Source organism: Neovison vison, chromosome 3, assembly GCF_020171115.1.
Source record: "Neovison vison isolate M4711 chromosome 3, ASM_NN_V1, whole genome shotgun sequence".
Taxonomy (NCBI): domain Eukaryota; kingdom Metazoa; phylum Chordata; class Mammalia; order Carnivora; family Mustelidae; genus Neogale; species Neogale vison.
Genome location: NC_058093.1, coordinates 82,036,013 through 82,052,822, shown reverse-complemented (window position 1 = coordinate 82,052,822; position 16,810 = coordinate 82,036,013). Strand labels below are relative to the sequence as shown.

The 16,810-nt window shown below is 41.4% G+C and overlaps 1 protein-coding gene across 4 annotated transcripts in view; it reads left to right on the top strand.

Moving 5' to 3' along the window:
• LYPD6 (LY6/PLAUR domain containing 6) overlaps positions 1-16,810 on the top strand; it is a 122,017-nt gene that overhangs the window by 91,485 nt on the left and 13,722 nt on the right. For all 4 annotated transcript variants that reach the window (XM_044242503.1, XM_044242502.1, XM_044242506.1 and 1 more), the window contains 2 exons: positions 3,982-4,170; positions 12,814-12,912. In XM_044242503.1, coding sequence (XP_044098438.1) covers positions 4,038-4,170; positions 12,814-12,912 — 232 coding nt within the window. In that variant the 5' untranslated portion in view covers positions 3,982-4,037. The remainder of the gene's footprint in view (positions 1-3,981; positions 4,171-12,813; positions 12,913-16,810) is intronic.

Sequence of the window (16,810 nt, the reverse complement as noted above, 5' to 3'; positions counted from 1 at the left end):
ATGATCTCAGGGTTCTGGGATCAAGCCCCGCATTGGGCTCTCTGCTCGGCAGGAAGCCCACTTCCGTCCCCCCCACCCCCGCTCTGCCTGCCTCTCTGCCTACTTGTGATCTGTCAAATAAATAAATAAATAATCTTAAAAAGAAATTATCAGAAATTCTAAACCACTTTGGTGTCTACCCTTTCAGTCCTTCTTCTAATTATATATAAGCCTAGGAAATACATATTTCCTTTTTTCTTTTTTTTTTCATATTTCCTTTTTTCTTTTTTTTTTTTTTTTTTAAGATTTTATTTATTTGACAGAGAGAGGTCGCAAGTAGGCAGAGAGGCAGGCAGAGAGAGAGGAGGAAGCAGGCTCCCTGCTGAGCAGAGAGCCCGATGCGGGACTCGATCCCAGGACCCTGAGATCACGACCTGAGCCGAAGGCAGCGGCTCAACCCACTGAGCCACCCAGGTGCCCCATATTTACTTTTTTCTAAAGAAGAAACAATTTCATGAGTAAGATGTGTTGGAGTCTTATAGTTTTAGCTACTTTAATAATTCAGAAATTGTCCATTAAATACATGTGTGAGGAAATATTTATGGAGACGTGTGGCTTCAGAGGGATATAAGAGGCTGTGCTCATGACATGTGCTCTCTTGACATCTTCTTCCTAAGTAAAATCTAACGGATTTTGTAAATCCGTTTTGTAAATAGTATGTGGATATATAAAGGTAATGGAGATGGAGCACAGGCCTTCCAGGATAGGTTTTGGGTGACATGGAGAGAGTATGGATGGGCATTAGCCATCCATTTGCTTCATTGCCTAAGGATGGCAGGAAGTCACCCAGGTGTGCAGGTGCCTCTGCAACATGAAAATGGCAGTGGCAGGAGGTACCCTCGCCCTGTCCCCCTCCTGATTTACCCCTGCCTGGATAGCCATGGGCCAGCTGTTGGGATCAAAATGTGTGGATTTCTAGTAGTTCTAGAAATTGTTATATTTTTTCTGATTTAAGGAAAGGGAGCTGTGTGTTGGACCTGAATTCATGGCACCATATTCACTTTCACTTAGAACACAACATTTACATCATAGTGACCCTGAATTAGAAAACTATATTGACTCTAAAACTATATTTTGGACAAAATGATAGTAGTAAAAATATTGGGAAATATTACACAGTATTTCCTATGTGACAGACACTGTTCTTAGTGCTTCACTCTGTTACCTCACATCATTCTCATAATAAACTTTTGAGATAGGAAGTATTATGATCCTCTTTTGCAGATGAGAAAACTGAGGCACAGAATGGTTAAGTAACTGGCTCAAGTTTGCATAGCAAAAAAGTATTGGAGCAAGGTTTCAAATCCAGGCATCTAGCCATTATCTCTGTACATTACTTACATATAGTAGTACACACGTGCTATGCAATGAAGGCTGGGGATGTTTAATTTCAGGGGACATTAAATAACATGTACTGCTTAGTGCAAGTACCATGCAGAGGGAGCTCTTTCAATTGGTAACTGGAAGAAATACGGTGGTTCACAGAGGCTTTGATAAAAGCAGGCCCCTTGGATTGTTTGGTGCATGGGAAGTATTAGTGTTGACACTGAATTTCACATTACAAAGAACTTAGTTGACAGCTAGTTGATATTTAATGTTAGGTTGTATCAAAAGAAAACCAGATGGCTTTCCTCACCATCCCTCACACCCTGGGCAGGGCTGCAGACTGTGAGGGGCTGGGGGCTGCAGAAGCAGGGGAGAGTCCTTCCTCAGCTGTGTGTAAAACATAGCACCACTGCATTCACTGAAGATGAGATTATGTTTCTCTCTGTCCCCTGGCAAATGAAAAATATCTTTAACATTGGTCTGTTTCCTCATCATATTTTTTAAACAAGTGCCTAGTACAGTGCCTGGCCGTCACACTTGTTAAGGGAACAAGCAGCTCATTCCCTTCTCAAATGCACATTTGCCTGGGGAACCAAATGTAAACAGAAGATGGGGAGTGAGCGTGAAATTGGCCAGGCTGGCATCAGCAAGCTGCTACCGGGTGATAAGAATTCCACTCTTATTTCCTAATAGTTTGTCTATTTTAAAAAAAATAATGAATGCATCAGTCTATCTGGAGTTAATTGCAGTGTATTGTACATTGTTTGGTTTTGCTTAATCTTTCCAGTTTTTAATTAAGTAATCAGAATAGTATTCAGTTAATATTTTCCTGTTCTATAATTTTGAAAAATTATTTATATCATGTCAATATTTGTGCATATTTCTGAGATCCTTAGAGTGTTCTATCTTCTGTATTCATTTTTATACTTTCTATCCTGCTATCCTAAATATTAATTAATATCTGATCCATTCATATTGATTTTCTCTATTGATTTTGTTTTGTAATCTATTTACTCTTGATCTTTTTATTTTGAAAATAATTTTATAATTATAAATTAATCACATTAATCTATAAAATTAAACATACTATTAATTAACTAATAATTATAAAATTATTTTGCCATGATTTTTAAAAATCTCATTAAATATTCATATTAAAATTTGTAAACAAAATGTCCAACTGGAGTTTTTTTCTGCCAGTTTAAAATAAAGTGACAATCTGGGGCACCTGGGTGGCTCAGTGGGTTAAAGCCTCTGCCTTCGTCTCAGGTCATGATCCCAGGGTTCTGGGATCGAGCCCCGCATCGGGCTCTCTGCTCGGCGGGGAGCCTGCTTCCTCCTCTCTCTCTCTGCCTGCCTACTTGTGATTTCTGTCTGTCAAATAAATAAGTAAAATCTTTAAAAAAAATAAAGTGACAATCTAATGTGACCCCTTGTGTGGGCAATAGAATGATGGTATTTGCAAAAGAGTAGAACATGAGGAACAGATTCTATGGGAAAGAGGTAAGATGGCAAGCTAATAGCACGTATAAATTAAGATATATATCCACATTCTTAGTGAGCTGGACAGTTCAACCCTAGTAAAAGATTTTACTGCTCTGGATTTTAATTGAAAAGGAGAGAACCAGAATGAAGGGAACAATGATGATTGGTTAGTGTTACAGTGATACTTTTACCTCATTTTATCAGTTTAAGTTGATACACTTTGAATCAGTCTTTGGAAGAACAGAGTAACCCCTAGCATTTACAAACGTGGATTCAGTGGCCAGACTGTCTTGGTTTGAACCAGCTCCTCTCCTCATTTGCTGGACTTCAGTTTACTTAAATGGGGCGGTAATAGTGCTACCTCATAGGGTTGCTGGGGGAATTAATTGACATGTGGAAAGGGCTTCAACTGCACCCAGCCAACACTGTTAGTTATGTAAAGGAGATTTTGAACTGCAAAGAACCTTTTTGTTTTGGGAGAGGCTAAGTTGTCTACATTCATTTCTTTCTTTCTTCCTCCTTCCCTCCCCTCTCCTCCCCTCCCCTCTCTTTCCCTTTCCTCCCTTCCTCTCTCTTTTTCTTTCTTTCTTTCTTTCTTTCTTTCTTTCTTTCTTTCTTTCTTTCTTTCTCTTTCTTTCTTTTTCTTTCTTTCTTCCCCTCTTTTTCTTTTTTTCCCAAATCTGAAAGTCTACACTCTATAGGTTTTTTGGGGCACCATGACCCAGGAAGGCTGCACTCTCATACCTGGCCTTCACCATTATCAAGGAAATGCTCTTGAACTCTTGTACCTGACTTGCTCATTGTTGCATTCTGGCAGACATCCCCTGGCCTCCTGGCAAAAGTACCTGGATTTCATTAAAATCCAATCTCTCTTGATACCATCTCTGCTGTATATGAGAAGAGACTCCAGCCCATGGAGCTTTAGCTACTTGATTAAGAATAGATTGGGACTGGACTGTTCTAAGTGCTCTAAAATTACCGTGTACAATGTTTCTCTCCATGTCTACCCATTTCCCGGTGCCTTTGGCTCCCTGTCTGCCCCGAGTCCATGCTCCCAGCACAGGAGCTCTGCCAAGTCTCCCATGGTTTCCTGGAGTTGGACACTGAGATGAGTCTTTCTTCATATTTCAGGTGCGAATTCCCTCCCGTGGTCCCAAGTTCTGGCTCCCAGGCCCTCTGTATGAGTGATGCCTCAGTCTGCCATGGAACCTGGCCCTGCCCTGGCCTGGCTCCTGCTCCTGAGCCTGCTGGCAGATTGTCTGAAAGCTGCTCAGTCAAGAGACTTCACAGTGAAAGACATTGTCTACCTCCATCCTTCAAGTAAGACTCTGTTCTCTTTGCTGCAGAAATGTCATTTTACTTTGAATAAGATGTGAGTTGAGAAATGGACAGGAGAACTCAGCCTTCTGTCCCCAGCCTTCTGCAGGAGAAACATTGGCTGACTTAATTGGGGGGTACAGGTGCTCCCAAAGATGTTGTATGTTTTACCCCCCCCTTTTTATAGGGTTTTGTTTTTTATTTCTAGGCAAATCGTTAAGGCTTGTTTTCTCTGTTCCCAGAACACTCTGATTCTGAACACTCTTCCCTTTAACTTGTGCCAGCTCTCAAATCAGTTATCAAAGTGAACTGGCATGTCCCAGGATGGAGGTGTTTGTCAAAGATCAGTCCTTTGTAGGCAAGATAATAACTGGTCTTCCTGTCTGTGCATCTGATTCTCCATTTCAGCATGATTGGCCTCCCACAACTTCCTAGTCCCTATCCCTTTTGGTTTCCTGTGTTCAAGAATCATCTAGGGAGTGCATAATAATGTCAGTGCCCAGATATCTTCCCCGGCGTGTCTGATTGCACATATCTGGGGCTCTACTCATGATTTTTTGCTTTCAGCAAGAATTTCAGCTGCTCCTGTTACTGTGATGTTCTAAGGATCACACTTGAGGAAAACACAGCAGTTTTACTTCCTCTTTCGGTCTCTGTCTCTGTATTTATCTTCTCTCTTTTATATCTGTTTGAGTCATCTTCTGCATGGCCCCTGTGGAGGTGAGAGCTGGGTCTGTTGGGTATATTTTGACCATTAGCATTGGCCCTGAGGTATGTAACTCTTTGGAAATGTTCTGTTCAGCAAACATTTTTTGAGTGTCTACTATGTGTCAAGCATTGTGATAGGCATGGGAGGTATTAAGGCAAGAAAAAAACATAGTTCTTGCTTTTGAGGATCTTGATAGCCCAAGTGGAGGCAGACACACGGGCTCCTTCAGCTCCACACAGTACAGTATTTAATGTGTCTGTGTTGTGCTTTAGATGAGAGGTGTTCCGTGGAATGCACAAGGGCTTGGATCTTGGGTGAGTGGCTAGTTCAAGTGCTTTGTAGCCTTCTGGCTTACAATAAATTCCCTAATTTTGTGAAGGTTAAATAAAAGAAAGTGTGCAAAGCACTTAGAGTAAATGCTCAATGAATGGTAGAGGCATCTTGTTAAGTGTTGAGTTCTACATTTCTAGAATGGATAAGATAATACACACCCTATTGCATTATTCTGTGGACCAGAAAGAATAGCCATAAGATACTAGGCACACATATAGTAGGCATTTGGATGCTCATTGCTTATGATGTTGTGGTAATTGGCTTAGGTGGTCAGCTGAGGTTGCTGAAAATATGTCACTCTAATTTTTGAACTCCAAATATACGTTTTACAGGCAGCAGATAGTTCCTTTGGACTTAATGCTTTTGTCCATTCTCACCAGTAAAGGCTGGTGCCTACTGGTTAATTGTGTGGAAAGATTATCTGGCTCCTTGTTTTTGCAGGACTGTTGATTTTTGTAATCATGAAAAGAAGGTGCTTGGATACTTGCTGTGTTTTCTAGGATTGCATTTTGTTCTTTTCCCCAAAGAGTCATGCTTTTTTATTAGACTTGGTGAACAAAAACCTAGATTTCTGTCTTGGTTGTGATTGCTAAAACCTTTGGTTTCTATGGGATTCTTTGTTCGCTTCAGTGATAGACTCAGTAGTCACTCGGCCAAAAAATAGGCCTCCCCTGAGGCTGTCATTGTCCACACAGGGTGGGGAGGAAAATCAAGGGGATTGGATTTAAGTGTGCAAGAATAAAACACACACACCACTCCTGTGCCGGTGTTGTGGTGGGCCAGTGCCTGGGCTGAGTGGACCCCTATCTGAAAAGGCCATTTCAGAATGGGATCTCTGAAGGATGAGCTCTGCCAGGCTAGAGAAGCAATCACTCCCGCTCTCTGGAAGTTGGCGAGAAAGTTCCGCTCATGCGGCCTGTTTTAAGTAAATAAGGCCATGGCCTGATTAGAAAGAATTCACCATAGTGAGGTGCCTGAGTGGCTCAGTCGGTTGAGAAGCCAACTCCTGGTTTCAGCTCAGCTCTTGATCTCAGGGTCACAAGATTGAGCCCCACGTTGGGCTCTGTGCTCAACAAGGAGTCTGCTTCACAGTCTCTCCCTCTGCCCCTCCCCCGACTCATGCTCTCTCTTTCTCTAAAATAAATAAATAAGTCTTAAGAGAAAAGAATTTCCCATCTAGAAAGAATTGGTAGCGTTTTCGGATTTGATCTTCAGATATGGAGGCTAGAAGATGTCATTTCTAAGCTATATTACACATAAATGATTTACCAACAGCTCTGGGTTGAGTTCTGAGTCTCTGCAACTGGTCACAGAAAGTAAAAATTCTTGCTGGATTGAAGTTCCTGCCAACAGTTCCCACTTCACAATTCTCTGCACCATTTCAGAAGTTGCTGATGTTTGTTTGCTTGTTTTTAAACTTTGGTTTTTTAAAAGGTCATATTCCTCTGCCCCTGAGCCGTACCCACTTGACCAGGTTTAGAAAGAGTGATCTCTCTACAAATAAGCCGATATCTGTAGAACATGAGCATAAAAAATAGAGGGAAGAGTGGGATTATTTTGACTTTGAATTATTAATATAATTGCCTCATTTTGTAGATGGAGGCACAAACAGCTTTCCTGGGGTCAGCAAGTGAGCCAGATTCCATCAAGGTTAGATACCGCTCAGAACCTATCCAAGGAGAAATCAGTGATGCCAGAGATGTTGAGAAGACACATGAATTTCCTGCACCGGGCAAACAAACTCATTTCCTATGGGCTGTGAACAGTCCTCAGAGATCACAAGTGGGGTGAGGTTGAAACTCTGGTGGGGAAAGTTCAGCATCCCATGACTAATCTCCTTTGATCTCTGGTTCTCTAATTTTTCTGTTTTCTGTTTGTTTGTTTTTAAAGATTTTATAATCTCTAAACCCAGCGTGGGGCTAGAGCTTGCAGCCCTGAGATCAAGAATTGCATGGTCTTCCAGCTGAACTAGCCAGGCACCCCCTGGTTCACTAATTTTTGAAGTTTCTAACTTTGGGGAAAAAAAATCAACTTCATGGCTTTCAAACTTGAGGCACTGTCCTCAAGAACATTCTTTTCTATAATTTGTATGCTTTTCTTTTCTTTTTCATTTAAAGCATGGTGGTGAATTTCTTCCCACCCTATGATTAAAATACCAAAGACCAATAAAACCTTCAAAACAGGAGTTAGCATTCAGAGAAATGGAGTGACTTATTTGGGTTCCAGACGTCAGAAGATTTAACATCCTAAGTGGTTGCTTGCAACCTGTTCTTGGCCTCCATTTCTTTACTCATAATAGAAACCTTTCCTGAGAAATCCAGTTTCCCCTCTGGTTGCATATTCTGAGTCTTAATCACATGGAACAAAAAGTTGTATCTCTGAAGGGGGCTTGCTTATGCCCAGATAGTGAGCCAAACAAGTTTCTTCATAATTCTATGCTATGTAGGTCTTAGGGAGTAAGGGCACTCTCAAGAAAGGTACAAGAAAATGCATTTCTGTCAGAAATATGTTCATAGTCTTCAAGTGATACTGTAAAATTTTGTGGCTAGATGGACTCAGAAGGAAGATCTATTTATTAGAGTTCTAGAAATTTTTGTTTGCATCCAGTTTCTAAAAACAATGGGAATTGATTTGGCAAAAATAACACAAGTTTGGATGCATTTCGTAGCAGCGTGCCTCTTACAACAAGATTCTCTTCTCACCACAGTTTTGATAACTGAAGGCCTTTGTCCAGGCAAAAGTTCCAAGAGATGGAAACAAAGATGAAATCTCTTCCATTGCCTTACGAATGAATTATAGTCGGTCAAACCACATCTGACCATGGGACTCTAATGGACAGATTAAATTACAGGAAGTAACTAGGCACTTTGACGTTTCTTTTTTTCTTTACAATCACCTACTCTTGAGGGACCAAGGACTTATGCCCTGAAATACAGAATACTAAGCTTATTAACTCTGTGATCAAGAGCCAAATTAGATTCATTCACAGCTGAGCCCACAACGATTTGAAACTCTACTTGCCCTGCAATGCTTTGAAGTAACAAAGAAGAAAATGACACATCTCTTAGGAATCTTTTTCCTTCCTTTTAAAAAAAGAACTTCTTTATCAGATGCAGTATCAGTTAGCAAGTTACTGGAGACAGTTGCTCATCTGTAGACCTCAGTTTGGGTTAAATATTTTCAGAGGGAAGAATTTAACCATTTACTTGGTATTATGCTATAATTAGCCACTTAAAAAACAGACACCCTTTGAAAAGATTTGTCACTGAAAAGAGTTTGATTATTCACTGATCAGTACTACCAACCAAGATGCAAACACAAGTTCCTATAAGCAAACATTAGTGATTGAGACACACACAGAAATGAACTTGCAGATTTAAAAGTAAAACTCGCTGAAAAGGAGATCATTTAATCATCGGTGGTATGTGCTGATAAACACGTTCAGAGATAAATGATGTGAAACAAAGCGTCCTTTTGCTACCATAGTGTGTTAGCTTGTATTCCCGTTTAGATTTTGATATACTCTGGGTTAAATTCAGAGTCCAGACCTCCTTGTGTAAGTTATTCCTAATAACTTAGTATTTAATGTAATATGTCACTAGTCTTACAAAAGGTCATTTTGAAGAGTCTATTAAATAATCCAAATTTGGGAACACTACAACTTATTAGTGTGAGGTTCTCAATAAGTTTATTCTTGCAGTGGCTCGATTACTAATCTTCATTCAGAATTCTTAATTTATCTCTTTGATGGGAAAGTTTCCAGGAATAACTAATCCAACATTCCAGTGAAAAGTTTTACTGGCTGTAGTGACAGATAAAATTGGATGCTCTCGTGAATTAATCATGCAGTTTGAAGGGGAACAGCTAGCTTGCAGTCATAAACCTAGGTGCATATGATGATAATTTTTTGAGAAATACTTTTCTGTGACAAATCATTTACATCTTTTCCCCCCAAAACACTTACTTTGATAATTCCTCAAATTTTACAAGCTGTTTTAAAGTTCTTCTTTTTTTAAAATACTTGTTTTAAAAAAGATTGTATTTATTTATTTGACAGAGAGAGACACAGAGAAAGAGGGACATAAGCAGGGGGACTGGTGAGGGAGAAGCAGGCTCCCTGCTGAGCAGGGAGCCCGATGTGGGGCTCTATCCCAGGACCCTGGGATCATGACCTGAGCTGAAGGCAGACACTTAACTGAGCCACCCAGGCGCCTCTTAAAGTTGTTCTTCTTTTAAACTGACTTATAGATTACACACTTTTAAATTGATAGTGAAGCTAGTTTTTCCATGTACCCAATAGGAAGTTTCCTAAAATACTATGTATGGGTTTTCTCAAAACAGTATTTGTCAAAATAAGCTAATTTGAGTGTCCATAAGAATATGGAGTGGCTTTGGAATTTAAGAACCTGTTTGTCAGGGAGCCTAGGTGGCTCAGTTGGATAAGCGGCTGCCTTTGGTGCAGGTCATGATCTCAGGGTCCTGGGATTGAGCCCTGCGTGGGGCTGCCTGCTCAGCCAGAGTATCTGGTTCTCCCTCCCCCTCTATTCCCCTCTCCACTCATATAAATAAATAAAATCTTAAAAAAATAAAAAACCCAAACCTGTTTGTTTTAAATTCTTCAGGCATGTACTTATCTAAGTAGCATCTTTCAATTCAAAGGTAACTCACCTATCTAGACAGCAAGATGTGGAGATGTAAACATTATTTGTGTGTAGTTTTACAAAATAGTTTACTTCTGTTGTATCATAACTGTACGATGGGGAGAGTGTGTCTCCCCGAGGTGAAATTTCCGTGGTGAAGTGCGGCCATCCGTTGTAAAGTAGTTCGTGCACTCACAATCATTGTTTCGGAATTTGAGTCACCAACTACCTGAAGGAATGTAGTTAGCTTCTAAAGAGGTCGAGTTCCTTGTCTTTTTTAGACAGTTACGAGTTTGGATCCTGTCAGGTTCTTGGATATTGTCATTCAGCTCCGTGACATGTTGCAAGCAAGTACAAGGATGGCAGCCATTCCACGCAAGGTGAAAATCAAAGTTAAAGCTGGCCCATAATTTTGGCCTTAAGCTGCTGCCTCCTCCTTCATTTATTTTTGATAACATACTTAATTGGTTCCATGTGGGCAAAGCAATTTACCCTGAGATGATGATTTCCACCAGGAGGATGCGCAGGCTCAGCCATCTGCGCGGGAGAACAGTTGGTCCTGCAGATGAACTGTCTAAACGTCTGTAGTTTTCAAAGAGGCCAGGTAATTTTACAAATTAAAAAAAAAAAAATGCAAAAGTTCTGTTTATGAAAGGCAAAACTCTGAGTTGATAAGCAGCAAGTTAAAGCACATCAGTGAAAAGGACAGAGACACCCAGGCGTTCCGGGCACCCTGACACTGGGGAGGCTCGTTCTTAGATGTACGCTGGGCTCTGCGTGAGCAGGGTACGGTCTGCAGCGTGACTCTCACAGGCACCTCACTGCCTGAGCGAGCTAAGTGAAGGCAAAGATACTCGTACCCAGAGGACAGTCTCTTCAGAAGGTGGGGGGGGGGGCGCCTGGGTGGCTCAGTGGGTTAAGCCGCTGCCTTCGACTCAGGTCATGATCTCAGGGTCCTGGGATCGAGTCCCGCATCGGGCTCTCTGCTCAGCGGGGAGCCTGCTTCCCTCTCTCTCTCTCTGCCTGCCTCTCCGTCTACTTGTGATTTCTCTCTGTCAAATAAATAAATTTAAAAAAAAAAAAAAAAAAGAAGGTGGGAGGGGGCAGTTCGAGGGGGAGGGGAGAGGAAAGGCTAGGAAAGGCTTCCTGGAATCACCCGTTCCTCAGGTTCGAGCTAGAGGCCTTTAGTGGCTCCACATCCACCAGGTGCCCTCAGCAGGCTGCCCCATGGATGCTAGAAATGGGCCGAGACAGCCCTTGGGACCATCACCTCTGCACAGCATAGATTTTAGTAAAGAAGATTCTTTTCTTAGCTGATACTTACCATCTTAGCTGATACTTACCATACTTCTTTTTTTATATATATAAGAATTTATTTGATAGAGACAAAGAGAATGAGTGGTGGCAAGGGGCAGAGGTAGAGAGAGAAAGAAAAAGAGAGAGAGAGAGAGAGAGAAGCAGACTCCCCGCTGAGTAGGGAGCCTGATGCAGGACTGATCTCCGGACTCTGGGGTCATGACCTGAGCCAAAGGCAGTCGCTTAACCTACTGAGCCTCCCCGGCACCCTGTCCATCTCTAGTGATTCTTAACCATGTCAAGTCAACTAGATAAAAACATCAGATTGAACCAGAGATATGGTCAGTTTTATAGTTCAAAAATGGTCAAACCTAAAGAAATTTTTAACGATTCAACCTAATATTTATATATACATATTGATATGTCTATGTAATTGAAACAGAAGAGTGAATCATTGGAAATCTAGAGCAGCTAGTTTAAAAAAAATTTTTTATTAACATATAATATATTATTAGCCCCAGGGTTACAGGTCTGTGAATCGCCAGGTTTATACCCTTCACAGCACTCACCATAGCACATACCTTCCCCAATGTCCATAACCCCACCACTCTCTCCCTACCCCCCTCTCCCAGTCAACCCTCAGTTTGTTTTGTGAGATTAAGAGTCTTTTATGGTTTTTCTCCCTCCCAATCCCATCTTGTTTCATTTATTCTTTTCCTACCCCCTGAACATGTTGCCTCTCAACCTCCTCCTATCAGGGAGATCATATGATAATTGTTTTTCTCTGATTGACTTATTTTAGAGCGGCTATTTTTAATTGGAATTTGGGGGGCGATAATTGTACATTTATAAGCAGTTCTAAGAAGTAACACAGGGAGATCCCATGTTCACTACACTCACTTTCCCCCAATGGTAACATTTTGGAAAACTATAGAATAAAATCACAACCAGGTCATTAACATTGATATAATCAACCCGCCTGTCTTATTCTGATTTCCCCAATTTTATTTGTGTTCATGTGTATGTGTGTGTATTTCATTCTGCACAGTTTTCTCACATGTGTAACTTTGTGTATCTGCCACCAAGTCAAGACACTAAACAGTTTCAGTAACACAAGAACCCCTCCTGTTGGCCTCCCCTCTAGCTTCTTCTCACCACTCCCATCCCTAACTCCCGGCAATCACCAATATTTCCTCCTTTTCTAAAATGCTGGCATTTTTTAAATGTTCCATAAATGGAATCATACAGTATATAACCTTTGGGGATTTTTTTTTCACTTTGCATAATTCCCTGGAAATTCATCCAAGTTGTCGAATGTATTAATAATTCCCTTTTATTGCTAGTATTCCATAATATGGAGGTACCACCGTGTGTTTAACCATGCATTCATTGAAGGACATCTGAATTGTTTCCAGTTTTCAGCTATCACAATCGAAGTTGCTGTGAACATTTTCATAGGGGTGTTGTGTGAATATTAGTTTTCATTTCTCAGAGATAAATGCCCAAGAGTACAATTGCTAAGTAATGGTAGTTACATGCTTAGTTTTTTTAAGAAACTGCCAGACAGGCTGTTTTGAGAATACTTTCTGAAAAATAAAAATGTCTAGTTTCAGGATTCCATACTCAGTCTAAGAAAAAATTAATCATTTTTCTTGATCCTTTTTCTAGCCACACCATATCCTGGTGGATTTAAGTGTTTCACCTGTGAAAAGGCAGCAGACAATTACGAGTGCAACCGATGGGCTCCAGACATCTACTGTCCTCGAGGTAAACTCTCAGTACACAGACTGGGGTGCCCCGAGCTGCCCATGAGTGAACAGCCTTGTTGACTTTGACATATAGATAGAGGCATGCTTGCAATTTCAACCACTTCTCTTGTCTAAGGCTATTAGTAGATCTTTCCTCATCAACTTATCATCAGAGGCTTTTAGAGACATAAACTAATCATAGGCTTGTCCCCTTTCTCATGAAGCGTCACTGGAGTGCCAAAAGAGGTAAGAGATCCTTTCCACCCCCAGGCTCAGCCAAATGCAGGACAGGAAGAGAACCACCAGCCTGTTGGCCACTCTTGGAAGCATTAGTCATTGCATAGTAACTTCTTTTATGTGAAGTATGAATTGATGTTCATATAAAGATCCCATTTATTACATATCTTGCCAGAGGCACCTATCCTGAGAGTATATGAAAGCTAGAATTCTAAATGCCATCATTACACAAAAAAACCTGAGCTTTTTAAACTATTAAGTTCTTTTTGAAGGATGAGATGGATGCCCAATTAAAGCATGAAATTTTGACCCAGAGGCCCATTTCAAAATGAAGTAGAGGCTTCACATTCACATTCATATCTCTTTTATTCTCTCGAATAAAAAAGACAGTTATATTTGACTATGGAGTTACTATTAATTGGCTGTTTTAATTTTGGAGGGAAGTTCATTTGATGGGGAGATGATGAGAACAGAGCATTTTATTGACAAATGTTTGAGTAGTTAGATGGGTTTCACTGAGACTTAATCCAGTTGTTAAAATGACTGAATACACCAGCACCAAATCTATCATTTTTTAACATAATGCAGGAGTTCTCACGCTCACCCTAGGGAAAGGCCCTCTTTCTCCCATGGAGGACTAGACATCAGGAGAAGGTAGAAAATGAAATTAAGACACAGGTGCCCACTGCGTAAGACAGTACTATTTAACCCATCAACTTTCACCTAAGCTGCCCAGTAGAAACACCTGTGGATCTCTTCAAACTCACTGGAACCTGTGTCCTCCCTAGGCCAGTGGCCCTCAAACTCTATCATGATCAGCATCCCCCGGAGGGCTTATTAAAACATAGATTTCTGTGCCCATCCATGCTCCATTCCTGATTCCGTAAGTCTGTGATGGGGGCTGAGAATTTGCATTTCTAAACAATTCCCAGGTGATACAGATGCTGCTGGGCTGGAGACTACATGATAAGAAATGCCAGTTTTACAGAACTTGAGCCAGCATCCCTGAGATCGGGGCTGCACTGGTAGAGTCAAATAGCACAGGTGATACTAATGAACAGTCAGGGGCAAGATCCACTGGGAGCTCCTCTCCCCACTAACAGAAAGTGAAACGTACTGTTGTCATTTCCAACCAAGTTCCTCTTGTTTACTTTTACGTAGAGATGCTAATGGGGTCCCAAATGATTGTAGGGAAGAGAAAAGCGTGGAGAGGCTAAAGATTAGCTTAATCACAAGCTAGATATCCCACCATCCTGGTAATCAGAGCTAAAAAGTTCTGTCTGCAGTGCCTTCTGCAGTCATGTGCTTATTTTGGACTAAGCCAGTGTTTTTCTAACATCACCCCTACATTTGGGTAGGCTGCTTCTCAAGCTTGGTGGCACATTGAAATCACAGAGGGAGATTTTAAAACACTGAGGCCTGGGTTCGTTCTCAGGGATTCATATTTAAATGGTGTGGGGTGTGGCTGAGCGCAGGGATTTTTGAAATTGCTCCACGTCATTCTACTAGATAGTGAAATTTGAGACCCACTGTAAACGGTGACTTTGGACAAAAACAGGATGGTTTGCTTGTGTAGCCAATAACCTTTGGGATGGTTCCAGCAGGGACAAAGCTGGCAGGTTAGCTTTTGAAACAGCTGCCACGAGTCGGATGTACCACAGGACACGTGGGGATGCTTTCTCAGCATTGCTCTAGCAGAGAGAATGCAGAGGACAAGGAGGGATTGTGAACTGGGCCAGATTTCACAGAGGCCCCGTCCAAGTCTGATAGTGGGCAAGTATATCCCTGCCACAAAGGAAAAACAGGTGACCGGTAGCACTCTGCTTGAATTCCTCTCAGGAAAGGAGAACAATCCCTTTTGATGCTCTCTTCAAAGGTCGAAATCTATTCTTCCAATGTACAGATATCGGAAAGAATCACAGTGTTCACACAATTTCTCTTTTTCCCTTCTTTCCTCCCACTTTTATCTTTTTGTCCTTAAATTTATAAGGATAAGTGGAAAGTGATGCCCTGAGTTCATGACACAGAACCACCCCGCCAGGCTTTTTAGGGGATTAGCCAGCGAAAGATAGGAATCTGGTTTCTTCTTTCCGGGAGCACCCAGTTAGCTGGGAAGATCCAATCTGAACGCATCAAATGTCAAAAATATCAGGACAAAAGCAAGTTGCCAAGTGAAGCATGGCATTCAGTGCCCTGAGAGCTCATGGGAACAACTGCTATTTGGGGGCTGAGGTGGTTAGGGACTGCACTGTGAACCAGGAAGAGGCGAAAGCCTACAAGTGGGCAGTCTAACGCAATGTGGAGGAGGGCGTGGCTTCTGGAAAGTCACTCACCGCAAAGGTGTGGAGAGGGGACTCGCAGATGTGCTCACCGGACAGCAAGAGACCGAAACTGGGCAGAGCAACTAGTTCTTGTTGGAGAATAGTGGGACCAAAGAAACGCAGCTTGATTATTTTTGTGGGGCCTTGACCCTTTCAGGGAAGGAGTAGAGACTGAAGCTGTAACCAGAGAAGAGAGGGAGCCACACTTACCTTCCTTCTTAACCAGCCCCACTTCCCAGGAGCCATTCTCTTTCCTCCTGGGTTTTCTCCAAATTTTTCTCACGATGGAACAGTGTCATAATTCTTAAATTGAAATCTGAGTTGTGTCTAACGACTAAAAACAACTGACTAACTCTGGACTTATTTTTTTGGTTGATTATTAGTTGGAAGCAGCTGCAGGACTACCAAGAGGCTTAGTCAGGGAAGGCTCGGTAGCCGCCATGGAAGAAATCCTGGCTTTCTGTGATGTTCCTGGGTTTTTGTTTGTTTCATCACATGTTTAGCTAGGTTTTAATTATCACATGATGTGAAAATAACTTGTTGAAAGTGAAAAAAACCATTTCATGTAAGTATTTAATCTTATCTCTATGGAACAAACCCCCCATTCCAAATAGCTTAGAGGACCACCTGGGTTTCAAGAATTTTTAAAAACCGAACTCAGTCAAATGGATATATACAGAGACTATTGTATTTCAGCAGTTGAGGTAAGCCTGCTTATAATTAAGCAGACTTGTTATGAATCATCATTTGGCAAAAATAAGCATCAAGAAAGCCTTGTCCTAACTAGAAACACTCTGTCGGGCAATGGCGGCATCAGCCAGTGACCTCTAGCTAACTCAGGATCCCTATCACTCTTACCTTTGACATGTGTGTTATGTAAGGATTTTCTTCTCTGTCAGTTTGTTATTGCCTCTGGCTCTAACAGGTTTGTGCTACCATACAGGAGAATTTAAGAGCCCTCCATGGCTGGCTTCTGTTTAGTCTTTGGTCTCTGAGCACTTCCTGGGCAATAACTAGAGTTGGAAAGAATCTTGAAATCCTATTATATGAGGGACCAGTTAAAGGAACTGGCAAAAGAAAACAAGAGTTAATGGTACGCATTCAGATCCAAAGGTTTTGCCTGTGTGCAAAGTTAAAAACTCTTTGAGAGAGGGGCTGTCTTGTATTAAGAGTCTGTGGAATTGAATGTCAAATCAAAAACATGACTGTTTTCAAAAAGGCACATTCTTTTGAGGATGTCTAAGCACGAAAGGCCCTTAGGTTTCTTCTTGAATATGAAGAGCCAGTGCCTCCCTTTAAGGTGAAATCTTTACTTGAAATTACCACCAATGCAAAATCAGAACAGGAGAAATATTGAGA